We start from the raw sequence: 26,332 nt of genomic DNA, 5'->3' as shown, positions 1-26,332 counted from the left end.
AATAAATCACTTTCGAAAACAACAAAAACCAAACTGGGTTATGCTGTGTTCATAATTTTCCATTTTAATTAAATAACTATGGTGTTATCTTCGAGTGTTTGCTTCATTCGATTTTCTTATCTTGTTTACGAGATATCTGTAGAAAATGCATAAATAGTGTGTCAGTCGACTATTGACCTACAGATAAAGAGTTTTATCACAGTAACCAACTCGGCAACAAGCGATGCCACTCTTCGCCACAAAATCGACACAAATCCTCTCCTTGTGCAAGAAAGTTGCTAGTTTTCACAGAATGTCCACCTCGACAGGCGAATTTTTGATCAACGACCCCAAATACTCGTTCTTGAAGGACCTGGGGCTCAAGGCCACGAACCTCGGGGTGTACGACGGCAGCTGGAAAGGATCCGGTGACGTATGAACCCTAAAACCTCCATAACCACATGTTTTCTATGTTTTCGTTCCAGTCAGTCCAGTCGATTTGCCCCAGCAATGGAAAAGTCATCGCGGAGGTCAAACAAGGCACCGTTGATGACTACCAGTCGTGTGTGAAAGCCTCTGAGGAAGCTTGGAGCGTCTGGGCTGAGCTTCCAGCCCCTAAAAGGGGCGAAATCGTCCGACAAATCGGGGATGCCCTCAGGAACAAACTCCAACCCCTCGGGAAACTCGTGTCGGTCGAAATGGGGAAGATTCTTCCAGAAGGAGTCGGCGAGGTTCAAGAATATATTGACATTTGTGACTACGCCGTCGGTCTTTCCCGGACTCTAGCCGGTGCGATTTACCCGTCGGAGCGCCCCGGCCACGTCCTCATGGAAAAGTGGAACCCTCTGGGGGTCATCGGAGTCATTTCGGCCTTCAACTTCCCCATAGCCGTGTACGGGTGGAACAGCGCCATCGCCATGGTCTGTGGAGACGCTGTCCTGTGGAAAGGCTCTGAAACCACCCCCTTGGTGTCGGTGGCCACCACCAAAATCGTCTCCGAAGTGCTCGAAAGAAACCACCTCCCAGGAGCCATCGCTACTCTCTGCTGCGGCGGCGCCGACGTCGGAAAAGCCATGGCAGCCGACCCCAGAATCAAACTCTTAAGCTTCACCGGAAGCTCCGCCGTGGGTCACAACGTAGGCGTGGAAGTCCAGAAACGTTTCGGCAAACATCTTCTGGAACTGGGTGGAAACAACGCGCTGATTGTGGCTGAAGACGCCGACGTGGACATGGTGGTGCAGGCGACGGTGTTCGCGTGCGTGGGGACGGCGGGGCAGAGGTGCACCACCACCAGGAGACTAATTCTGCACAAATCCGTAAGACTACATACTCAATATAGTGTGTCCTAACGCTTATTGTACCCGCGGCTCGTTCTCTAGGTCCACGACGAAGTCCTCCAGCGCTTGAAAAAAGCCTACGAACAAGTCGTCCACCGAATTGGAGACCCCTTAGACGACAAAACCCTAATCGGCCCCCTCCACAGCCCCCTGTCTTTGCAAAACTACGAAAACACGATCACCGAAATCGTAAAACAAGGAGGACGGATTGAGTTTGGGGGAAAAGTAAAAACCCCTAATTGTGTTTTAACGAGTTAATAACCCCCATTTTTAGAAAATCGCAAGGGATGGCTTTTTCGTCCAACCCACTATCGTGACGGGGCTTCCTCACGACAGCCCCCTTGTCCACAACGAGTGCTTCGCCCCCATTGTCTACGTCCTGAAGACGGAGAGCGTCGACGAAGCTATCGCTTGGAATAACGAGGTGCCGCAAGGGTTGTCGTCGAGTATTTTCACCCAGAGTATTGGGAACATCTTCAAGGTAGTTTGAGGTGCGAAACGTGTTGAGTGTGTTTTAATTTGGGTTTTTAGTGGATTGGTCCCAAGGGCTCGGACTGCGGGATTGTTAATGTGAATATTCCGACGTCGGGGGCGGAGATTGGGGGCGCGTTTGGAGGAGAGAAGCATACGGGAGGGGGGAGGGAGTCGGGGAGTGATGCGTGGAAGCAGTACATGAGGAGGGCTACGATTACGATTAATCATTCGAAGGAGTTGCCGCTAGCGCAGGGGATTAAGTTTGAATAAATGGTGCTAAATAGTTTTTTTTTGTTTCAGTTGGTAATAAAATTCACCTTTGTTCCTAACTTCAGAGAATTGAAACTGTCGTGATTTATTGTTGCCAAATTTTGTATATATGTTAGAAACATTTGTTTAGTCATCCCCACCAACTTGTGGTTTATGAATCCGTGTTGGGTTTTTACCCTAGGCAGATTTTTGGATTAAAAAGATTCTACGATTTTTCGATTTCTCAGTTTTTCTATATTTTAGTTTTGATATTTTCAGTTTCACGATTTTGAATTTTTCGACATTTTATCTGGGATTTTTCAATTTTTCGATTTTTCAATTTTTGGCGCTTCAAAATTATCGATTTTTGACTTTTCGATGTTTCGGTTTCTCGACTTCTTGATTTTCCGATTTTTCAGTGTTTCAGTTTCACAATTTTCAGTTTTTCCATATTCCAGTTTTGGGATTTTTCAGGTTTTCGATTCTTCAAATTTTTGATTTTTCAATTTTACAATTTTAGCGACTTTTCGATTTTTCAACTTTTCGATTTTACTAATTTTTGATTTTCCCATTATTTGATTTCTCGAATTTTCCATATTTTGGTTTATCGACTTCTTGATTTCGCAAAATTTTCAGTTTTACGATTTTTCAAATTTTTGATTTTTTAATATTTCGACTCTTCAATCTTTTGATTTTTAAATTGTTCGACTTTTCAATTTTTGGCGTTTCTAAATTTTCGCTTTGTCGGAATTTTCAATTTTGGGAATACTCGAATTTTCGATGTTTCGAATTTTGATTTTGCGTTTTTTCAGTTTGTTTTTTTGATTTCTAGATTTTCATTTTCTTTTATTCTTCCACTTTTAGGAAACATTTTAAATTTTTTCGATTTTCAATGTTTCGACTTGTCGATATTTAGGAATTCCCAATTTTCCAAATTTCTATTTTTTCGTTTTGAGTTCGGCAATTTTCGTTTCTCGAATTTTGCATTTTTCAATATTTGAATTTTCAATTTTACATTTCGATAGTTCAAATTTTCGATTTTGGGAATTTTCGAATTTTGGATTTTTCGAAATTCGATTTTTCAGTATTTTTACTTTTCGATTTTTCAGTTTTTCCATTCTTTAGTTTTTCAATATTTCAATGTTTCGATTCGTCAATTTTTTGATGTTTAAATTATTCGACTTTTAAATTTTTCAATTTTTCGATTTTTTGATTTCTCGTTTAATGAATTGTTCGTTTTTTCGATTTTTCTACTTTTGGATTTTTCGAGTTTTTAATTTTCCCATTTATTGTAGATTTTTCAAAATTTTGATTCATCAATTTTTCGATATTTGAGTTTTGGGATTTTTCAATTTTTCGATTTCTCGAGTTTTTTATTCTTCAATTTTTGATTCTTTAGTTATTAGACTTTTCATTTTATTATTCTCCGCTTTTTCGATTTTGGGAATTCTCGAATTTATGAATTTTCGAATTCTGGTTTTCCGGTTTTTGAGTTTTTTGATTTTTCAATCTTCATAATTTTTATTTTTTTTTTATATTTCGATTTCTCGTTTTTTCAATGCGTTTTAATTTTTCGATTTTTCCAATGTTCAATTTTTCAATTTTTTTTTATTCTTTAGTTTTTAGACTTTTTTCGATTTTGGGAATCCTGGAATTTTGGATTTTTCGAATTTTGATTTTCCGATTTTTCAGTTTATCGAGTTTTCAATCTTTTTAATTTTTGTTTTTTTATTTCTCGACTTTTCAATTTTTACATTTTCAATTTTTGATTTTTCGAATTGTCGATATTTCGGAATTTACAATTTTCGATATTTTTATTTTTTCAATTTTTGGAGTTTTCCATTTTTCAATTTTTCCAAGCTTTAGTTTTTCGATTTTTCAATTTTTCGTTTTCCAATGTTTCGATTCGTCAGTTTTTTGATTTTTAAATCGTTCGACTTTTCAATTTTTCAATTTTTGGCATTTCTAAATTTTCGATTTGTTATTTTTCCCAATTTTCGATTTCTAAATTTTTTGATGTTTCAGTTGCAGGATTTTTCAATTTTTCTACGTTTGAGTTTTGGGATTTTTCATTTTTTCGATTTTTAATTTTTTTTTAATTTTATTTTTTTTGCTTCTCGATTTCTCGATTTTTCAATTCTTCAATTTTTTGATTTTTCTATTTATCAATTTTTGACGACTTTTCGATTTTTCAACTTTTAGATTTTACTAATTTTTGATTTTCCCATTATTTGATTTCTCGAATTTTCCATGTTTCGGTTTCTCGACTTCTGGATTTCTCAAAATTTTCAGTTTTACAATTTTTCAAATTTTTGATTTTTTAATATTTCGACTCTTCGATCTTTTGGTTTTTAAATTGTTCGACTTTTCAATTTTTGGCGTTTCTAAATTTTCAATTTGTCGGAATTTTCAATTTTGGTAATTCTCGAATTTTCGATCTTTCGAATTTTAATTTTCCGTTTTTTCAGTTTTTCGATTTTTAAAATTTTTTAATTTGTTTTTTTATTTTTCAAATTTTCGATTTTTTATTTCTAGATTTCATTTCCTTTTATTCTTCCACTTTTCGGAAACATTTTAAATTTTTCGATTTTCAATGTTGTCGATATTTTGGAATTTCCAATTTTCGAAATTTCAATTTTTTTTAATTTCTCGAATTTTCGATTTTTATTTTTTAGTTTTGAGTTCGGTAATTTTCGTTTCTCCAATTTTGCATTTTTCAATATTTGAATTTTCAATTTTACATTTCGATAGTTCAAATTTTCGATTTTGCGAATTTTCGAATTTTGGATTTTTCGAAATTCGATTTTTGATTTTTTTTACTTTTCGATTTTTCAGTTTTTCCATTCTTTAGTTTTTCAATTTTTCAATGTTTCGATTCGTCAATTTTTTGATGTTTAAATTATTCGACTTTTAAAATTTTCAATTTTTGGATAGTTTCTTAAATTTTCGTTTTTTGATTTCTCGTTTAATCAATTGTTCGTTTTTTCGATTTTTCTACTTTTGGATTTTTCGAGTTTTTAATTTTCCCATTTATTGTAGATTTTTCAAATTTTTGATTCACCAATTTTTCGATATTTGAGTTTTGGGATTTTTCAATTGTTCGATTTCTCGAGTTTTTTATTCTTCCATTTTCGATTCTTTAGTTATTAGACTTTTCATTTTATTATTCTCCGCTTTTTCGATTTTGGGAATTCTCGAATTTATGAATTTTCGAATTCTGTTTTTCCGGTTTTTGAGTTTTTTGATTTTTCAATCTTCATATTTTTTTTACATTTCGATTTCTCGTTTCTTTCAATGCGTTTTAATTTTTCGCTTTTTCCAAAGTTCAATTTTTCAATTTTTTTTTATTCTTTAGTTTTTAGACTTTTTTCGATTTTGGGAATCCTGGAATTTTGGATTTTCCGAATTTTGATTTTCCGATTTTTCAGTTTATCGAGTTTTCAATCTTTTCAATTTTTTTTTTATTTCTCAACTTTTCAATTTTTACATTTTCCATTTTTGATTTTTCGAATTGTCGATATTTCGGAATTTACAATTCTCGAAATTTTTATTTATTCAATTTTTGGAGTTTTCCATTTTTCAATTTTTCCAAGCTTTAGTTTTTCGATTTTTCAATCTTTCGTTTTCCAATGTTTCGTCAGTTTTTTGATTTTTAAATCGTTCGACTTTTCAAATTTTCAATTTTTCGATTTCTAAATTTTTTGATGTTTCAGTTGCAGGATTTTTCAATTTTTCTATTTTTGAGTTTTGGGATTTTTCATTTTTTCGATTTTCAATTTTTGGCGTTTCTAAATTTTCGATTTTTTGATATCTCGATTTTCCGATTTCGTCGAATTTTCGAATTTTGCTTTTCCGATTTTTCGGTTTTTCGATTTTTAACTTTTTTTAATTTTAATTTTTTTGCTTCTCGATTCTTCGATTTTTGATTTTTTTCAATTTTAGATTTTTCAATTTTTGCAGACTTCAAATTTTATTTTTCGATTTCTCGAATTTTCCAATTTTATTTTTCCGATTTTTCAGTTTTTCGATTTGAGTCTTCCCAATTTTTGTTTCTTTTTTGATTTCTCGAGTTTTCGATTTTTCGATCTTAACTAGATTTTCAATTTTTTCCATTTCCAATATTTGTCGAATTGACGACATTCCGAAATTTCCAATTTTTCGAATTTTCGATTTGAGTTCTGGAATTTTCGAATTTTCCAATTTTCGATTTTGCAGTATCTGAATTTTCAATTTTACAGTTCGATATTTGAATTTCTGATTTTGCGAATTTTCGAATTTTCGCATTTTGGAGTTTTGAAATTCGAATTTTCAATCAATTTCTTGATTTTTCAATTTTTTGATAATTGAGTTTTGGGATTTTTCAATTATGTACTTCTGTTTTTTTCGGTTTCAGTTTTATGGTTTTACAGTTTTTCGAATTTTTCAATTCTTGGAGTTTCTAAGTTTTTGATTTTTTAATTTTTCGATTTTTCGACTTTCCGATTTTTCGGAATTTTGAATTTTGGTAATTCTCGAATGCCCTATTTTTTCACTTTTCTATTCTCGATTTTTCAATTTTTCTTTTTTTGATTTTTCCATTCTTCAGCGTTTAGAATTTTTAATTTTTTTACTCGTCAACGATTTTGGCAATTCTCAAATTTTCGATTTTCTGATTTTTTTTGTCAGTTTTTCGATTTTTCAATCTCCTGCAATTTTTTTTTTTATTTCTCAAACTCGATTTTTCATTTTTTCGTTTTGAGTTCTGGAATTTTCGATTTTTCCAATTTTGGATTTTTCAATATTTGAATTTTCAATTTTACATTTCGATATTTAGAAGTTTGGAATTTTCCATTTTTCAATTTTTCCAAGCTTTAGTTTTTCGATTTTTAATTTTTTTTTATTTTAATTTTATTGCTTCTCGATTTCTCGATTTTTCTATTCTTCGATTTTTGATTTTTTCAATTTTCGATTTTTCAATTTTTCCAGACTTCAATTTTTATTCTTCGATTTCTCGAATTTTCCAATTTTATTTTTCCGACTTTTCAGTTTTTCGATTTTTGAGTCTTCCCAATTTTTGTTTCTTTTTTGATTTCTCGAGTTTTCGATTTTTCGATCTTCACTAGATTTTCAATTTTTTCCATTTTTAATATTTGTCGAATTGTCGATATTCCGACATTTCCAATTTTCGAAATTTCCATTTTTTCAATTTTTCCAATTGTCGATTTGAGTTCTGGAATTTTCGAATTTTCAAATTTTGGATTTTTCAGTATCTGAATTTTCAATTTTACATTTCGATATTTCAATTTTTGATTTTGCGAATTTTCAAGTTTTCGAATTTTGGAGTTTTGGAATTCGAATTTTGAGTATTATTAGTTTTGGATTTTTCAATTTTTCCATTCTCTAGTTTTTCGATTTTTGATTTTTCAATTATGTACTTCTGTTTTTTTCGATTTTTCGCATTTTCGGCTTCAGTTTTATGGTTTTACAGTTTTTCGATTTTTTCAATTCTTGGCGTTTCTAAGTTTTTGATTTTTTAATTTCTCGGTTTTTCGGAATTTTGAATTTTGGGAATTCTCGAATGCTCTATTTTTTCACTTTTCTATTCTCGATATTTTAATTTTTCGATTTTTCTTTTTTTGATTTTTCCAATTTTCGATTTTTCGATTTTTGATTTTTCCACTTTTCGAGTTTTCAATTTTTCCATTCTTCAGCTTTTAGACTTTTTAATTTTTTTACTCATCAACGATTTTGGCAATTCTCAAATTTTCGATCTTCTGATATTTTTTTAGTTTTTCGATTTTTCAATCTTCTGTAATTTTTGTTTTTTTTATTTCTCGAACTCGATAACTATCGATTTTTCATTTTTTCGTTTTGAGTTCTGGAATTTTCGTTTTTTCCAATTTTGGATTTTTCAATATTTGAATTTTCAATTTTACATTTCGATATTTAGAATTTTGGAATTTTGGACTTTTCGAAATTCGAATTTTCAGGAGTTTTACTTTTCGTTTTTTCAATTTCTCCATTCTTTGCTTTTTCGATTTTTCACATTTTCGATTTTTTTTATTCTTTCCCAATTTTTCGGACTTCAGTTTTAGGGTTTCAGTTTTCGATTTTTCAATTTTTGGCGTTTCTAAGTTTTCGAATTTTAGGTTTTTCGATTTTTTGATTTTCTTGTTTCTCGATTCCTCTTTTTTTCCATTTTTCTGGTTTTCAGTTCTTCAATTTTTCGGATTTTACAATTTTTTGGTTTTTCGGGTTTTCGATTTTCGATTTTTCGACTTTTCGATTTAATAATTTTTCGATTCGTCAGTTTTTCGATGTTTCATTGGAATTTTTCAGTTTCTCGCTATTTAATTTTTCTTCGATTTTTCCATTGTTTGGTATTTGAGTTTTGGAACTTTTCAAATTTTCGATTTTTCAAACTTCAGATTTTTTCATTTCTCGTGTTTTTAATTTTTCCCTTTTTTTCGAGTTCTCGGTTTTTTGAGTCTTCGATTTTTAAAAGCTTTTCAATATTTTGCCCCAATTTTTCGACATTTCAGTTTTGGGATTTCCTAATTTCTCGATTTTTCAATTATGTATTTGATTTTTGAATTTTAGATTTTTCGAGTTCTCAATTTTTAAACATTTCACAATTTTAGAAATTTTTCCATTTCTGGATTTTGTCAAGTTTTCGCTATTTTATGACAAAAAAATCTTAGAAAACAATTTTTTTTCAAAATTTTTACCAAATCTCTGTAACCTAATTTATGAATTAAACCAATATTGAGGAATTTTCGGCCATTGTCATTTTTACGCGCTGACGAATTTTGATTAAATGAAACGTCACTGTCAATACGTCAGTAGAGTGACAGTTCTACCAACTTCAAGCAAAATTTGTCGGTTTTTTCCTTTATTAAAAGTTTTTTTCCGACTTTTCGGGGAAAACTTCAGTGGCCTGAAACACAGTGTTTAAACGTTGTAAATGTCAAAAAACCTCGCCACTGTCAACCGTATTGAATAAAAAATAAAAGCACTAACCTTACTTTTTTTTTATTAACAAGTTGCCCCGTTTTTATGCAACCAAATAAACACACCAATGTACGAAATCAGTCTTTAATTAAAAACAACACAACACTATAACCAAGCAAACATCCATCAAATCGCAAATTGAGTAGTGCTTTTGGTACCCTTGGCACCCTTAATTTTGGTAGAAGACGTCGAGGTAACCAGGAGATCAGTTTTCTCGTCCCCCACCTGCAGCGCATTCTCCAACTGACTCATTCCCTGCAACCGAATCTGCCTGTACAAATCCGGGAACGGCTCGATCGCGTCCTGGAAATCCCTCCTGCTCAACCTCAACAACTCGCACTCCCTCACCGCCACCACCGTCACCACCCTCGGCTCGTTGATCACCAACGAGATTTCCCCGAAGTGGCTGCCATCGTCCAGGTGGCAGATCTCCTTGCCGCCCCCCGTGTACATCGCCACCGTCCCCATCGAGACGAAGTACATCGCGTGCCCCGTGTAGCCCGCCACCACCACCACGTCGTTCGGCAGGAAGATCTCCGAGCGGAGCTTCGACACGATGCGGGTGATGACGTAGGGGGGCAAGTCCTTGAAGAACTCGACCTTCTCGATCATGGTCTGGCAGCGCTCGTAGAGGATTTCGTGCTTAAGGGCCATGGAGAGGTTGTTGAGGACGTCCTCTTCGCGGAAGATGTGCTTCTGGAACTTGAACTCGATGTAGTGGGCGATTTTGTTGCGCAGGCGGATGGGGAGCTCTTTGTATTTCATGCACTCGTCGATTTCTTCCAGGAGGTGCTGGTATTTGTTCCGGGAGCTGGAGCGCTTCTGGTAGTACTGCATCACTTTCGCTGAATAGGGTAAAGGAGGATGGGTTAATGAGGTGTAGTACCCACGATCGTTCAATAGAGTAGAGTGGAAATACTTTGAGAAGAACACATCAATGAATGTATACAACTTACACGTTTTAAATCTTTACTTTTCAAGATTATATAGTTTCCAATTTGTGCTAGTTTTTTTTTTGATAATACGTTATTGGTCAAAGGTGAAGTGCCGGACTGTATGATTCACATGTTCTTCTCATAGTATTTCCACTCTAATACGATTTAGACAATACTTCTCTTAAATACGGCAGGAAAAACTACAAAAAATGTGACAAAAAGGACGACAAAAAGTGACAAAAAATAATCGCAATGGAACCAAAAAAAGCTGGCAAAAGTGGAAGAAGGAAGACAAAACGCGACGAAGAAACACTACAAAAACAAGACAGGAAAAACAATACGAAAAAAAGGGGACACAGAAGCTATAAAATAAGGCGATAAAAAGAGAGAAAACAAAATGGTACCTAACAAAAAAGTAGACAAAAAATAGCCGGCAAAAAGTAAAAAAAGCGCGACAAAAAAAAGTGATAAACAAATACACTACGAAAACGGTAACAATAAAATAAAAAAGACAATAAAAAAGCGGCATAAACGCAATAAAAAAACGGTACAAGAAAAAGAACGCATTAAAAAAAAGACGAAAACAAAAGCGACATAAAAACTATAAAAAACGAAAAAGGCGTCAAAAGGACAAAAAAGATTACAAAAAAGCTAAAAAACGACAATAAAAAAAGAACAAAAAAGGACCAGAAAAAGTAACAAAAACTGAAAAATTGAGGACAAAAAGGTGCCAAAAAAACAGCGATAAAAATATGCTGCAAAAAAAAGAACACAAAAAAAAGGGAAAAAACTGTCAAAAAACGACACAAAGGTTACAAAAAAGGAAATAAAAAGGGACCAAAAAAGTGATATAAAAATTACAAAAAAGGGCGATAAAAAAGGACCAAATAAACAACAAAAAAAATGAAAAATACGCTACAAAACAAGATGACAAAAAAGAGAACAAGAATGGAACAAAAAAGTAACACAAAAGTTACCAAAAAAAGGGGGACAAAAAATGGAAAAAAAGGAAGAGAAAAAACCCAAAACACGGGCGAAAAAACACGGTTTAAGAAAAGGAGACAATAACAAAAGACGGAAAAAAAACCGATTGCAAAACTACAAAAAATTCCATAAAAACGAGACAATAAAAAAAATGAATCAAAAGAAAGGTACTGAAAAAACTGACAAAAAGGTGAAAAAAGGGTCCAAAAAAATCGATAAAACAATTCGCTACAAAAAAAGAAGGCAATAAAAAAGATGACTAAAAAATGATGAAAAAGCGACAAAAAAGGTGAAAAAAAAATGACAAAAAAGGAACCAAAAAATGGCATGAAAAAGATATAAAGAAGGGACCAAAAAAAGGGTGACAAAAAAGGAACCACAAAAACCTATAGAAAAAAGCGATAAAAAAGAGAACAAAAAAGGGCGATAAAAAAGAATTAAAAAAGTACCAAAAAAGACGTGACAAAACAAGCTAACATAAAAGTGAAAAAAAAAGGGGACAAAAAAAGGTAAAAAAAATACAGTACAATAAAAATGAGTACAAAAATGAGAAAAAAAAATAACAAAAGCTCAAAAAAATCGATATACAAAAAGGGGAAAATAAGAAAAGACGAAGAAAACAACGCCATAAAACCTATAAAACAATCAATAAAAACAAGACAAAAAGGAAGCAAAAGAAAGCTGAGATAAAAGTGAAAAAAGAACCAAAAAAAGCGTAAAAAAACACTACAAAAAAGACAATAAAAAAGATGACAAAAAAAAGTGATATAAAAGCAAAAAAGGCGATAAAAAACGGCGAACAAAAGGAAAAAAATGACAAAAACTACAAAAAAGGCGATGAAAAAAAAACAAAAAAAGCTACAAAAAGTAGAACAAAATGGAGACCAAAAAAGGTAACACAAGATCTACAAAAAAAAGTACCAAAAAAAACATAAAAGTTAAGAAAAAAAACAATAAAAAAAATACCATAAAAAAAGGAGATATAAAAGCTACAAAAAAGGCGAAAAAAGAAGAGAACAAGGAGTCAAAAAATGAAAAAATGAGGACAAAAAAGCGATAAAGAATTTCAAAAGAAGAAGACAGTAAAAGAGACGACAAAAAAAGGGACACAAATGAGACAAGGGCTAAAAAAACGATAAAAAAAGAGAACAAAAAATTAAAACAAAACGTCGAAAGAAGTTGACAAAAATGAACCAAAATGCGTGATAAAAATGTAATATAAGAAAAAAAGACAATTAGAAAAGCTGAAAAAAGCAACGACATAAAACCTACAAAAAAAAAATAAAGACAAGAGAAGACGAAAAGGGACCAAAAGAAAGGGACAAAAAAAAGCTGACAAGAAATGAAATAAAAGGACCAAAAAAGCGATAAAAAATTCGCTACCAAAAAGAACAATAAAAAAAGAGGCCAAGAAAGCGCTATAAAAAGTGTAAAAACAAAAAAAAAAAAGAACTACAAAGATGACACGAATGTGATAAAAAGACGGGAACAAAATGGGACCAAAAAAAGAAAACAAAAAAGGTCCCAAAAAAAACGAGATAAAAGTTACAAAAAAATGCGATAAAAAATAGAACGAAAGAAGAACCAAAAAAGGTGACACAAAAGCTAAAAAATGACGTGACAAGAAACATAAAAGTGAAAAAAAGAAGGACAAAAAAGGAAGCAAAATATCGCCAAGAAAGCGATAAAAAAATAAGAAAAAGGCAATAAAAAATTCTAGAAAAAAGGAGGACATGAAAGCTACAAAAATGGCGACAAAATATGAACAAAAGAGACAAAAAGAGGTAAAAAAAGTGAAAAAACAGTGGACAAAAAGGAGCAAAAAAAGGAGACCAAAAAGCAATAAAGAATTCCCTACAAAAATAAGACAATAAAGAAGACGGTAAAACAGAGACAAGAGAGCGCTACAAAAACTATAAAAACAAAAAAAGGAACCAAAAAAGTGATATGAATGCGATAAAAGAAGGGAACAAAAAAGGGATCAAAAAAAGGTGACAAAAAATAGGAACAAAAAAGGTACCAAAGAAAGCGAGATAAAAGTTACAAAAAATGCGATAAAAAAGAGAACATAAGAGGGACCAAAAACGGTGTAACAAAAGCTGATAAAAGGACGATAAAAAAGGGAAACAAAAGAAAAAAACAAAAAAAGGGACCAAAAACAGCGATAAAAAAATAAGAAAAAGAAGGCAATAAAAAATACTAGAAAAAAGGGGGGACATTAAAGCTATAAAAACGGCGACAAAAAAAGAGAACAAAAAGGAGACAAAAAGAGGTAAGAAAATGGGAAAAAAGGAAGACAAAAAGGGGCAAAAAAACAAGACCAAAAAGCGTTAAAGAATTCGCCACAAAAAGAAGACACACAATAAAAAAGACGACAATAAAGAGACAAGAGCTACTAAAAAATGCATTAAAAAAAGAGAACAAAAAGGGAACAATAAAGATAACAAAAAATGAAAAAGGGACCAAAAAAAGATATAAAACAGCCATACAGAATTCGCTACAAAAGAAGACAATAAAAAAATGGGACAAAAAAAATAAAAGCTACAGAAAAAGGCGTTTAAAGAAAAAGCAACAAAAAAGGTGACGTAAAAGGTAGGACAAAAAAAGGGACTTTAAAAAACGCAATTACAAAAATACGCAATAAAAGAGAAGACAAAAAAGACACAAAAAAGCGACGTAAAAGGTACCAAAAAAAGGCGACAAAAAAAAGAGAACAAAAAAAAATGTCAAAAAACGAGTTAAAAAAGCGACATAAAAACTACAAAATGGACCAAAAACGACAAAAAAAAAGTGAAAAAGGAGGGAAAAAAGGACCAAAATAAGCGACAAAAAAGTGATAAAGAGAAGAGAACAAAAAAGGAACCAAAAAGCGATTAAAAAAACGAAAAAGGGACCAAAAAACGGGACAAAATAAGCGGTAGATATACACTTCAAAAAAGAAGACAATAAAAAGACGACAAAAAAACTGATAAACAAATACGCTACGAAAACGGTAACAATAAAAAAGACAATAAAAAAGCGACATAAAAGCTGCAAAAAAGGCGATAAAAAGAGGACAAAAAAGGGGAGGAAAAAGTGAAAAAAGGGACCAAAAAACGTAACAATACAGCGATAATAAAGAACACATTAAAAAGACGAAACAGTCAAACACGACATAAAATCTATCAAAAAAAGCGATAAAAAAGTTACAAAAGCTACAAAAAAGGTGATAAAAGAGGAACCGAACAAAACGACATAACAGCTGCAAAAAATACGATAAAGGCAAGAGAACAAAAAAGCGGACTAAAAGAACGAGAAAAAGAAGGACAAAAAGGGACCAAAGAATTTGCGACTACGAAAAGGCGTCAAAAAATTGAAAAAGGACAAAAAAGAGACCAAAAAACGCGACAAAAAAATACGGTATATAATAAAAAAGTCGAGAAAAAACTTATTGTCCAATAAAAACAAAACAAAAAGGAAGCAAAAGAAAGGGAAAAAAGAAAGCTTAGATAAAAGTGAAAGAAAAGGACCAAAAAAAGCGTAAAAGAAACACTTCAAAGAAGGTACTAAAAAAGATGACAAGAACTACAAAAAAGACGATAAAAAAACAAAAAAAGAGCTACAAAAAGTAGAACAAAAAGGAGATCAAAAAAGGTGAAAAGATCTACAAAAAAAAGTACCAAAAAATATGTGACAAAAAAAAAGCTAACATAAAAGTGAAAAAAAGGAAAAAAAAACGGTATAAGAAAAGAAAGACAAGAAAAGGAAGACATTAAAAAAATACCATAAAAAAGGAGATATAAAAGCTACAAAAAAGTCGATAAAAGAAGAGAACAAGGAGTCAAAAAATGAAAAAATTAGGACAAAATTGGCCAAAATACGAGACAAAAAAGCGATAAAGTTTCTACAAAAGAAGAAGACAATAAAAGAGGCGACAAAAAAAGGGACACAAATGAGACAAGAGGTACAAAAAAAAAACGATAAAAAAGAGAACAAAAAATTGAAACAAAACGTCAAAAGAAGTTGACAAAAAAGGAACCAAAGTACGTGATACAAATATATAATAAGAAAAAGGAGACAATAAGGAAAGCTGAAAAAAGCAACGACATAAAACCTACAAAAAAAATTATAAAAACAAGAGAAGACAAAAAGGTACCAAAAGAAAGGGACAAAAAAAAGCTGACAAAAAAATGAAATAAAACAACCAAAAAAAGCGATATAAAAAAATCGCTACAAAAAAACAATAAAAAAGACGACAAGAAAGCGCTATAAAAAGTGCAAAAACAAAAAAAAGGAACTACAAAGCTGACATGAATGGGACAAAAGGAAGGGAACAAAAAGGGACCAAAAAAGGAGAACAAAAAAAAAAGGGAACAAAAAAGGTCCCAAAAAGCGAGATAAAAGTTACAAAAAAATGCTATAAAAAAGAGAACGAAAGAAGAACCAAAAAAGGCGACACAAAAGCTAAAAATTACGAAAAAAAGGGGAACAAAAAAGATAAAAAAAAGACGTGACAAAAAACATAAAAGTGAAAAAAAGCAAAATATCGCCAAGAAAGCGATAAAAAAAGAAGAAAAAGAAGGCAATAAAAAATACTAGAAAATAAAGGAACACATAGAAGCTAAAAAAATGGCGACAAAATAGAGAACAAAAAGGAGACAAAAAGAGGTAAAAAAAGTGAAAAAGAAAGGAGTAAAGCAGAGACAAGAGAGCGCTACATAAGCTATAAAAACAAAGAAAGGAACTAAAAAGTGATATGAATGCGATAAAAAGAAGGGAACAAAGAAAGCGAGATAAAAGTTACAAAAAAATGCGATAAAAAAGAGAACATAAGAGGGACCAAAAAAGGTGATACAAAAGCTAAAAAAAGGACGATAAAAAAGACGTGACAAAAAACAAAAGTGAAAAAAGGAGGACAAAAAAGGGACCAAAAAGAGCGATAAAAAAAAATAAGATAAAGAAGGCAATGAAAAAAAGACTAGAAAAAGGGGTACATTAAAGCTATAAAAAAGGCGACAAAAAAGAGAACAAAAAGGAGACAAAAAAAGGTAAGAAAATGTGAAAAAAGAAAGAGAAAAAGGGGCAAAAAACTAGACCAAAAAGCGATAAAGAATTCGCTACAAAAAGAAGACAGACAATAAAAAAGACAAGAGCGACTAAAAATAGGCATTAAAAAAAGAGAACAAAAAGGGAACAACAAAGATAACAAAAAATGAAAAAGAGACGACAAAACGGGAACAAAAAACGATATAAAACAGCCATAAAGAATTCGCTACATAAAGAAGAAGATAATAAAAAAAGGGACAAAAAAAGCAATTAAAGCTACAGAAAAAGGCGTTTAAAAAAAGGCAACAAAAAAAAGGTAGGACAAAAAAGGGACTTTAAAAAACGCAATTAAAACGCGAACAAAAATACGCAATAAAAGAGAAGACAAAAAAGACACAAAAAAGCGACATAAAAACTACAAAAAGGACCAAATAACGACAAAAAAAAAGTGAAAAAGGACCAAAATAAGCGACAAAAAAGCGATAAAAAATACGGTAAAAAAAAGAGCGACATAAAAGCTAGAGAAGGCGATAAAAAGAAGAGAATAAAAAAGGAACCAAAAAAGCGATTAAAAAAACGCGAAAAAAAGGGACCAAAAAACGGGACAGAATAAGGGAGAGACATACGCTTCAAAAGAGAAGACAATAAAAAGGCGACAAAAAAGAGAAAAAAAAAAAGAGACAAAAAAAGGTGAGAAAATGTGGAAAAAGAAGAGAAAAAGGGGCAAAAAAGGAGACCAAAAAGGGAACAATAAAGATAACAAAAAATGAAAAAGGGACGACAAAAAGGGACCAAAAAACGATATAAAACAGCCATAAAGAATTCGCTACATAAAGAAGAATACAATAAAAAAGGGACAACAAAAAAGCAATAAAAGCTACAGAAAAGGGCATTTAAAAAAAAGCAACAAAAAAGGTGACATAAAAGGTAGGACAAAAAAGGGACTTTAAAAAACGCAATTAAAACCTGAACAAAAATAAGCAATAAAAGAGAAGACAAAAAAGACACAAAAAAGCGACATAAAAACTACAAAATGGACCAAAAACGACAAAAAAAAAGTGAAAAAGGAGGGAAAAAAAGGACCAAAATAAGCGACAAAAAAGCGATAAAGAGAAGAGAATAAAAAAGGAACCAAAAAGCGATTAAAAAAACGAAAAAGGAACCAAAAAACGGGACAAAATAGGCGATAGACATACGCTTCAAAAAAGAAGACAATAAAAAGACGACAAAAAAGCGACATTAAAGCTGCAAAAAAGGCGATAAAAGAGGACAAAAAAGGGGTAGAAAAAGTGAAAGAAGGGACCAAAAAACGTAACAAAACAGCGATAATAAAGAACACATTTAAAAAGACGAAACAGACAAGCACGACATAAAATCTACCAAAAAAAGCGATAAAAAAGTGACAAAAGCTGCAAAAAAGGTGATAAAAGAGGGGCCAAAAAAATACCGAAAAAACGACATAAAAGCTGCAAAAAATACGATAAAGGCAAGAGAACAAAAAAAGGGGACTAAAAGAACGAGGAAAAAAAAAGGACAAAAAGGAACCAAAAAATATGCGACTACGAAAAGGAGTCAAAATACACACCAAAACCCGATATATAATATATGTCTTTTTTTAAAACTCGATGACGTCACCCAAAAATTTATAAGCAATATTATATACGCACCTAAAACAAAGATCTGTATAATAGTACCGAGTGTTAAGCCGAAGATTTCTATAAGCATCCCTCCATTAGCGCTATTCAGCTTATCGGTAATGCCAACCGCCATTAGCGCCCTCGCCACTCTAAACGTGGTCATCAACAGCGGCATGTTGTCGATGGTCGTCGTAAGTATGTCCTCAGGAGCTATCACCTTAATGATCATGAAAGTGACACTGCTGGTCCACATCAGGACCACAACGACCCAAAGCACGCTAGTGATCAGCTTTATATGAGAAACCAAGAAGTCTATCCCCGTCCTCTGCGACAAACTAGCGTTAGCTTGGACAACACATTTTCCCACTACTGTACCTCGCTAAACCGCTGCAGGTACTCCAACAACTTGGGCATCCGGAACAACTTCAGCAGAAGAATCGCATCGACGTAGTAGGTGTATGACCCCAATGCGCCCACAAAGGCCATATACAAACTCCACGGCTGCGCCGTCACCAGATCAATCAAGAAGAACCTGAACATGTAGTGAACGGCCACCTGCCACCCCTTCATCACCACCATGTTTTTCTTGTGGTCGTAGTACCCGGTGAAGAACCACATCATGATGTCCACGTGGCAAAAGAAACACAGCACCAGGTAGAACATTACGAACTTGCCTACATTCTCGTCTTGTAATGCTATCACTACCGGTATACAAAAGAACTGGGTGCCCCAGACGAACAGCATGAACACCTCCCACGCGTATCGCAGCTGGCTGAAGGGGTGGATGACGTTGGGATGCATGGTGAGGTGGCGGATCTCCTCTTCGTGGATGCGGGCCGCGGATTTCATGTACTTCTTGCTCTGGGGGTCGAAGGGGGAGACGGTCATCCACTTCCAGAGTCGGCGGCGGCATAGGACGAAGAGGCCCTGGTAGATGCGGTAGTAGGCCAGGTCTTCGAGGAGGGGGAGTTGGCACTCGTGGTTGGGGATGGGGCGGACTTCGGTTTGTTCGCTGGCCCGTTGGGCTCGTCCGATTTTGGGGATTCGTTTTGACATTTTGGGAAATTCGGAATGTCAGTGGCATGACCAACTTGAATGGAGCGATTCTGGAAATTGCTGGATGCTTGGTCGGGTTCATTTTAACGTCAGAAAGAGAAAATGTTTCTCGTTGGAAAATAGACAATTACAAGACAAGTAGCTTAATATAATTATAAATACATAAAAATTTCGTTCTCGACTAGTCTTCCACTTTAAAATGAATTCATTGAAGCATCAAGTTAGGCAACTCATATTACTGATGAATCAAGTTAGGCAACCCATATTACACATTTTACAGACTCAAACTGAACTTTCTCATTTTCAAGATTTTTAATTTTCATTTATATGGGATAAAAATTACCATTTTAAACATGTTTTCAGTTTCTTGTTATGGGGAAAAAACAATATATATTTTGAAGAAAAAAAGATGCAAAACATAAGCCCCACCCACCCATCCTATCTCAATTGTGATGATTTTTCTTAATCGTCGACAGCCGAAGGAGCGGAATTTAATTGTAAAATCCGTATTTTTCTACAAGAATTGCTTGCCATGTGAAACATGTCCTTCAGTGACGGTGTTGCTCAGAGAAAACTATATGTATTAACTAAAAAAAAAAAAAAAACAATAAAAAAAGATAAGCCTCACCCCGATCTCAGTTCTTAATCGTGATTAATTTTCCATTCGTTGCCAGACTGATGGGCGGAGCGTAATTACAAAATCCATATTTCCTGTTTTAAACACGTTTTAAGTTTTATGTTGCGAAAAGAAGATTACGAACAAGAAAAAAAGGCAAAGTATTTTCTAATGTTCTAATTTCTAATTTATTATTAATAAATATTAGTGAAAATGTGTTGTGTTAGTACTGTGAACACAAACGAAAGTGGATATTTTTCCCGAAAGGACCGAAACTTCAGTTTTAATTTATCAAGTTCTGTGATTCTTTTACTCGACAATGTATAAATTTTTAAAAATATTTCGAAACGATTGAAGTTGGTGGGTCAAAGCTATACATTTTCGCGATATAATTAAATAAAATTTAAACATAATTAATATAATTCATAATGTTTAAATTTAAATATGATACCTATTAACATATGATAATTAAACCGAAAACCATTTCCCGAAGAACACGAGGTTAGCAAAAACAAATTAGTTTGTTTAAACATTGTGAAATTAATCCCGAAAATGTACAATTTGCGAGCTAAAATATGAAAAATAATTTTTGCAATCTCATCGTGACGTACGATGACGTCACTGTCACGTGAGCTACCTGTTAAAAGGTCCCTTTTTCCGTCCTCTGTGTTTAGTTTTGATTCCAGTCTGGTAGCAACAACACTGGAGCTCCGTTTTGGGTTAAAAGTAGCACGTGTTCGCGAATTTCTAATTTATTGTTAATAAATATTAGCGAAAATGTTTTGTGTTAAGTGCTGTGAACACGAAGGGAAGTGGATATTTTTCCGAAAAGGCTGAAAATCATGGTAAGTACGATTTGAGTTTTAATTTATTGGGTTCCGTGATTTGTTTACTCGACAATGTTTAACTTTTTTGAAATTGGTTGATCAAAGCTATACATTTTCGCAATATAAATAAATAAATTTTAAACGTAATTAATATCATTTATAATGTTTAAGTATGATAATCATTCAGGTATGATAATTAAACCGGACCTCGTTTTCTTACAAACCCGAAATTATTAAAAAACTCGGTTGTCTGTTAAGTCGGTTTACTGACGATAGTTGAACGTGACAACGTCTTAAGAAAATACTGATGGAATGGTTTTGGGCTTTTGATTTTGAAGCAGCGATTATTGGCTGCGCGAATGGCGTTGCTAAAGTAAATGCTACAGCATCTTGAACCTCCATGGGTTCACTCATTGAAGGTAAAGGCTTATTCGTAACATCCTCTGGTTTGTCAGGCTTTTTTTCCATGGTGCGTTTGTAAGCAGTTCTGCAAAATAAATCGTCGTTCGAAACAATTTAAATAAAATTCTTAAAATATTATCGTTGTCACGTCAAAATTGACACTACATTCACTTTTCACTGCACTTGATACTCGACCAAAACATGTAAATGTACTATGTATAATATAGCAGCTGTCCACGCAGACGCATCGCTCACTCAAGTAGGAGAGAGACGGATGGCGAACGCTGCCGAACGCGAAGGCCGATTGTGCCTCTTTGTCGCTCGTTCCGCGTTCTCGCTTGCACTTCAAGCCTTACATGGAACGTGACAGTAACGATATGAGTCATGCTTTTTCGAGCGTGCAGCCGGCTCCATCGATTTATAAGACGTTATCACGTCAAAACAAATCAATTTGTTTACACAATGTTAAATTATCCCCGAAAATGGGCATTTTCCCAGCCAAAATATGAAACGTGACGTATGATGACGTCACTGTAACGTGAGCTACCTGATAAAACGTCACATTTTTCGGTCCTCTGTGTTTGGTTTTGATTTCGGTTTGGTGGCAGCAACATTGGATGTCCGTTTTGGCATAAAAGTAGGGCTCTTTTCACGAATTTCTAATTTATTTTTTTATAAATATTACTGAAAACGTGTTGCGTTAGTACTGTAAACACGAACGAAAATGTATACTTTTTCGAAAAGGACGGAAAATAAGGTAACTACGACTTCAGTTTTAATTTATCGGATTCCGTGATTTGTTTACTCGACAATGTTTAGATTTTGGGAAAATTTTCGAAACGATTGAAGTTGTTGGGTCCAAGTTATACATTTTCGCGATATAATCAAATAAAATTTAAACATAATTAAGATAATTCATAATGTTTAAATATGATAACTATCAATTTAAGATAATTAAACCGAAAATCATTTTCCTAAGAACACATAATTTTTGCAATCTCATCGTGACGTATGATGACGTCACTGTCACGTAAGCTACCTGATATAAGGTCACTTTTTCGCTCCTCTATGTTCAGTTTTGATTCCGATTTGGTGGCAGCAACATCGGAGCTCCGTGTTCGCGAATTTCTAATTTTTTGTTAATAAATATTAGCGAAAATGTGTTAAGTGCTGTGAACACGAAGGAAAGTGGATATTTTTCTTGCTGAGCATCAACTATCGAGGACAGATAATTCAAATCCAAAACCAGCAAAGTTTCACAAAAATCTTGAAAATCGCTCGCTGGTGGCCAACGTGGAGCAAAAGAGACTTTTGTAACTCGACTAACTATGTTAAATTTGTATTCTTAAGGAAACAAAAATATATTACATTTAATTTATTATTTATAAGGACAAAAAAATGTGAAGACAAGTTATTAACTTATTTTTCCTTCATTTTCCTTTTTTTCCTCGGCATCTTCTACCTTTGCTAGGAGTCGTTTCTTTGATAAGCGTCATCACTAAATCAGCAATGTTAGTGTTTTATAACATTGCGTTGGCACTATTGATAAAGAACCTATGACGTACGATGACGTCACTGTCACGTGAGCTACCTGATAAAAGGTCGCATTTTTCGGCCCCTTGTGTTCAGTTTAGATTTCGGTCTGATGGCAGTAACATTGGAGCTCCGGTTTGGCTTAAAAGTAGGACTCTTTTCGCGCATTTCTAATTTATTATTAATAAATATTAGTGAAAATGTGTTGTGTTGGTGCTGTGAACACGAAAGAAAATGGATATTTTTTGGAAAAGGACAGAAAACGGGGTAAGTACGACTTCAGTATTACTTTATCGGGTTGCATGATTCGTTTACTCGACAATGTTTAAATTTTGGAAAAAATTTCGAAACGGTTGAAATTGATCGGTCAAAGCTATACATTTTCACGATATAATTAAATATAATTTAGACATAATTAATATTGTTTATAATGTTCAAATATGGTAAGTAACTATTCATATATGATAATCAAACCGAAAACCGTTTTACTATATCAAAAAACTGTAAAATGTAAAGAAACAAAAATAATTAAAAATTGAAAAATTGCACGTAGAAAAACTGAAGAAAGGAAAATTTGAAAAAAAAATGAAAAATTATAAAATCGGAACATTGAAAAAACAAAACAACATAAAATCCGGACTTTGAAAAATAGAAAAATAGTAAAATTAAATAAAAAACCGAAGCAAGAAATTGCAAACCCAATATTTATTAAAGAAATGAAAAATTGAAGAATCGAAAACTTGAAAAATCGAAAAATTGAAAATTTCAGGTTTTCTCAGTCTCAGATTCTCGCAGATTGTTTCAGTTTTTTTAAAAGGATTTTTATGTTTTGAGGATATGGTGATTTTGGTGTTTTAAGAATATTTTGGTATTTTGAGTATTTGAGGATTAGGTGCTTTTACAATTTACAGATTTTCGTGTTTTGAGGATTTCAAAATTTGATGGTTTGAGCATTTGAAAATTTTGGTGTTTTGAGGTTTTGGGGATTTTAGTGTTTTGAGGATTTGGAAATTTTGGTATTTTGAGGATTTGGGGATTTTGATGTTTTGAGGATATGAGGATTTTGGTGTTTGGAGGATTTGAGGATTTTGGTATTTTGAGTATTTGAGGAGGATTTAGGGCTTTTAGAATTTGCAGATTTTGGTGTTTTGAGGATTTCAAAGTTTGATGTTTTGAGCATGTGAGGATTTTGGTGTTTTGAGGATTTGGGGATATGGGTATTTTGGTGTTTTGAGGATATGAGGATATGAGGATATGAGGATTTTTGTGTTTTCAGGATATGAAGATTTTGGTGTGCTGGGGATTTGAGGATTTGACGATTTGGGGATATTTGTGTTTTGAGGATTTGAAGATCTTATTAGTGTTTTGGGGATTTATAAATAAATAAATAGTGCTTTATTACGCCGAAAGATGTAAAGGCATTACATAAAGTACATAACAAAATATTAACATAACAATTCATATTAACATAATAGTAACAATTTGCGACATTCTTTCTTGAAGGCGTTGAGGGAGATACCAAAAAACTCTAAAGTGTTGCATTCGTTAGCAATCATCAAAACGCTATTTAGAGGCGAATGTAATGCATAATTCGTTTTATGAACTGGTATAAAAAACAGCCTAGGCGTACGAACCTTACGGATTGACACATTAAGACCTACCAACGCTAGCAATATGGGGGCTTCAATTAAACCATTTAATAATTTAAAAAGAAAACATAGTTTGTGATACTTACGACGATTTTCTAGTGTATGTACTGACAGATAAGATGCAACAAGGTCTGTATCTGCTAACACAATACCATCACCACACAACTTATATTTGACATATTTTAAAAGTTTGACTTGGACAGCTTCAATTCGGCTTATGTGAGTGATATAAAACGGTGACCAGTTGACACAATTGAATTCCAATATCGATCGGACTAACGAATAGTATAATATCAGAATGGTTCTGATGTTACTGAAGTTCACCGTCCACCGCTTTAAACACCCCAAAAGTTTTCTACCTCTAGAAACAACATATTCACAGTGACTGACGAAAGATAATTTAGTGTCTAAATAGATACCCAAATCCTTGGCATTGCTAACTATGTCTAGGGGCGTATTTTCTAGTAGGTACAATGGAACTGAGGGACGACTTTTGCGACTAAAGCACATTGCTTTGCATTTTTTAATGTTAAGAGACATATGATTGAGTTTACACCAATCGTTAAGACATATAAGATCATTTGTCAAAGTATTTATGTCATACATGGAATCAATCTTCTTATATAACTTCAAGTCATCTGCATACAGTAAGGAATTTGAGTTGAAATTCAAGCAGATATCGTTAATGAAGATATTAAATAAAAGTGGTCCTATAACCGAGCCTTGAGGAACTCCAGATGTTGATTCGTAGGTAGATGACTTGAACTTCATTAATTGTACAAAATGTAGACGATGACTGATATAAGATTGAATCCATGAAAGTAAAGGATCACGAACGCCGTAGAGTAGAAGTTTGTGTATCAAAATTGTGTGATCAACAGAATCAAACGCCTTGTGGAAGTCTGTGTAGATGCAGTGAATTTCCGAACCGTCCTCAATTGCATTAAAAATATCATTTATGTATACAAAGAGATTAGATTCAGTTGATCTACCAGAACAAAAACCATGTTGTGACACACTGATTACGTTTCTAAAAGAATCACTTATGAAACTGGACACAATGTTTTCAAAGATTTTCGATAGAACTGAAATTATACTAATCGGTCGATAGTTTTCAATGTCTTGCTTATTGCCAGATTTAAAGATTGGTACCACACGTGCAGATTTCCACAAGTCAGGAAATTTTCCCGAACTTATTGAAATAGAGAAAATTCGTGTTAGTGGTATAACCAATGAATCTCTGCAGTTATAAAAAAATGTTGGATGTTTTCAGGATATGAAGATTTTGATGTGCTGGGGATTTGAGGATTTGACGATTTGGGGATATTTGTGTTTTGAGGATTTGAAGATCTTATTAGTGTTTTGGGGATTTGAGGATATAGGTAATTTGATGATTTGAGGATTTGGGGATTTTGAGATTTTGGGGATATTGGTGTTTTGAGGATTTACAGATTTTGGTATTTTGAGGATTTGGGGATTTGCCGATTTTGGTGTTTTGAGAATTTGAGGATATTGCGTTTTGAGGATTTGGGGATTTACAGATTTTGGGGATATTGGTGTTTTGAGAATATGAGGATTTTAGTGTTTTGAGGATTTGGGAATTTTGGCATTTTGAGGATTTGGGGATTTTGATGTTTTGAGGATATGAGGATTTTGTTGTTTGGAGGATTTGAGGATTTTGGTATTTTGAGTATTTGAGGAGGATTTAGGGCTTTTAGAATTTGCAGATTTTGGTGTTTTGAGGATTTCAAAGTTTGATGTTTTGAGCATATGAGGATTTTGGTGTTTTGAGGATTTGGGGATTTTGATGTTTTGAGGATATGGGTGTTTTGGTGTTTTGAGGATATGAGAATTTTGGTGTTTTGAGGATATGAAGGTTTTGGTGTTTTCAGGATATGAAGATTTTGATGTGCTGGGGATTTGAGGATTTGACGATTTGGGGATATTTGTGTTTTGAGGATTTGAAGATCTTATTAGTGTTTTGGGGATTTGAGGATATAGGTAATTTGATGATTTGAGGATTTGGGGATTTTGAGATTTTGGGGATATTGGTGTTTTGAGGATTTACAGATTTTGGTATTTTGAGGATTTCAAAATTTTGATGTATTGGGAATTTGGGGTTTTGGCGATTTTGGTGTTTTGAGGATTTGAGGATATTGTGTTTTGAAGATTAGGGGATTTAGAGATTTTGGAGATATTGGTGTTTTGAGAATATGAGGATTATAGTGTTTTGAGGATTTGGGAATTTTGGTATTTTGAGGATTTGGGGATTTTGGTGTTTTAAGGATACGAGGATTTTGGTGTTTGGAGGATTTGAGGATTTTGGTATTTTGAGTATTTGAGGAGGATTTAGGGCTTTTAGAATTTGCAGATTTTGGTGTTTTGAGGATTTCAAAGTTTGATGTTTTGAGCATGTGAGGATTTTGGTGCTTTGAGGATTTGGGTATTTTGATGTTTTGAGGATATGGGTATTTTGGTGTTTTGAGGATATGAAGATTTTGGTGTTTTCAGGATATGAAGATTTTGGTGTGCTGGGGATTTGAGGATTTGACGATTTGGGGATATTTGTGTTTTGAGGATTTGAAGATCTTATTAGTGTTTTGGGGATTTGAGGATATAGGTAGTTTGATGATTTGAGG

At 33.1% G+C, this 26,332-nt stretch overlaps 2 protein-coding genes across 3 annotated transcripts; one reads left to right on the top strand and one right to left on the bottom strand.

Annotated features, from left to right (window-relative positions):
- The first annotated feature begins 164 nt into the window (after nucleotides 1-164).
- On the top strand, nucleotides 165-2,076 carry LOC135125283 (putative aldehyde dehydrogenase family 7 member A1 homolog). The gene is made up of 5 exons (XM_064050727.1): nucleotides 165-412; nucleotides 465-1,295; nucleotides 1,359-1,541; nucleotides 1,591-1,797; nucleotides 1,848-2,076. Exons 1-5 carry the CDS (start codon nucleotides 224-226, stop codon nucleotides 2,058-2,060), a joined length of 1,623 nt encoding a protein of 540 aa, XP_063906797.1. The 5' UTR covers nucleotides 165-223; the 3' UTR covers nucleotides 2,061-2,076.
- A 7,021-nt stretch (nucleotides 2,077-9,097) lies between these two features.
- LOC135125285 (potassium/sodium hyperpolarization-activated cyclic nucleotide-gated channel 4-like) lies at nucleotides 9,098-19,414 on the bottom strand. 2 transcript variants are annotated; one of them, XM_064050729.1, is made up of 4 exons: nucleotides 19,295-19,414; nucleotides 17,986-18,716; nucleotides 17,641-17,935; nucleotides 9,098-9,874 (listed from the first exon to the last, which is right to left on the bottom strand). In XM_064050729.1, the coding sequence occupies exons 2-4, from the start codon at nucleotides 18,664-18,666 to the stop codon at nucleotides 9,156-9,158; spliced, it is 1,695 nt and encodes a 564-aa protein (XP_063906799.1). In that variant the 5' UTR covers nucleotides 18,667-18,716; nucleotides 19,295-19,414; the 3' UTR covers nucleotides 9,098-9,155. The 2 variants fall into 2 exon arrangements, with proteins under 2 accessions (XP_063906799.1, XP_063906800.1); XM_064050730.1 differs by lacking the exon at nucleotides 19,295-19,414 and having other exon boundaries at nucleotides 17,668-17,935; nucleotides 17,986-18,804.
- Between the last annotated feature and the right edge of the window lie 6,918 nt (nucleotides 19,415-26,332).

This window comes from Zophobas morio, unplaced genomic scaffold, assembly GCF_036711695.1.
Source record: "Zophobas morio isolate AGI-343-1 ecotype UQ-CSIRO unplaced genomic scaffold, CSIRO_AGI_Zmor_V1 ptg000008l, whole genome shotgun sequence".
Classification (NCBI taxonomy): Eukaryota; Metazoa; Arthropoda; class Insecta; order Coleoptera; family Tenebrionidae; genus Zophobas; species Zophobas morio.
The sequence above is the reverse complement of the archived record's forward strand: the minus strand, read 5'-3'. Positions and strand labels throughout refer to the sequence as shown.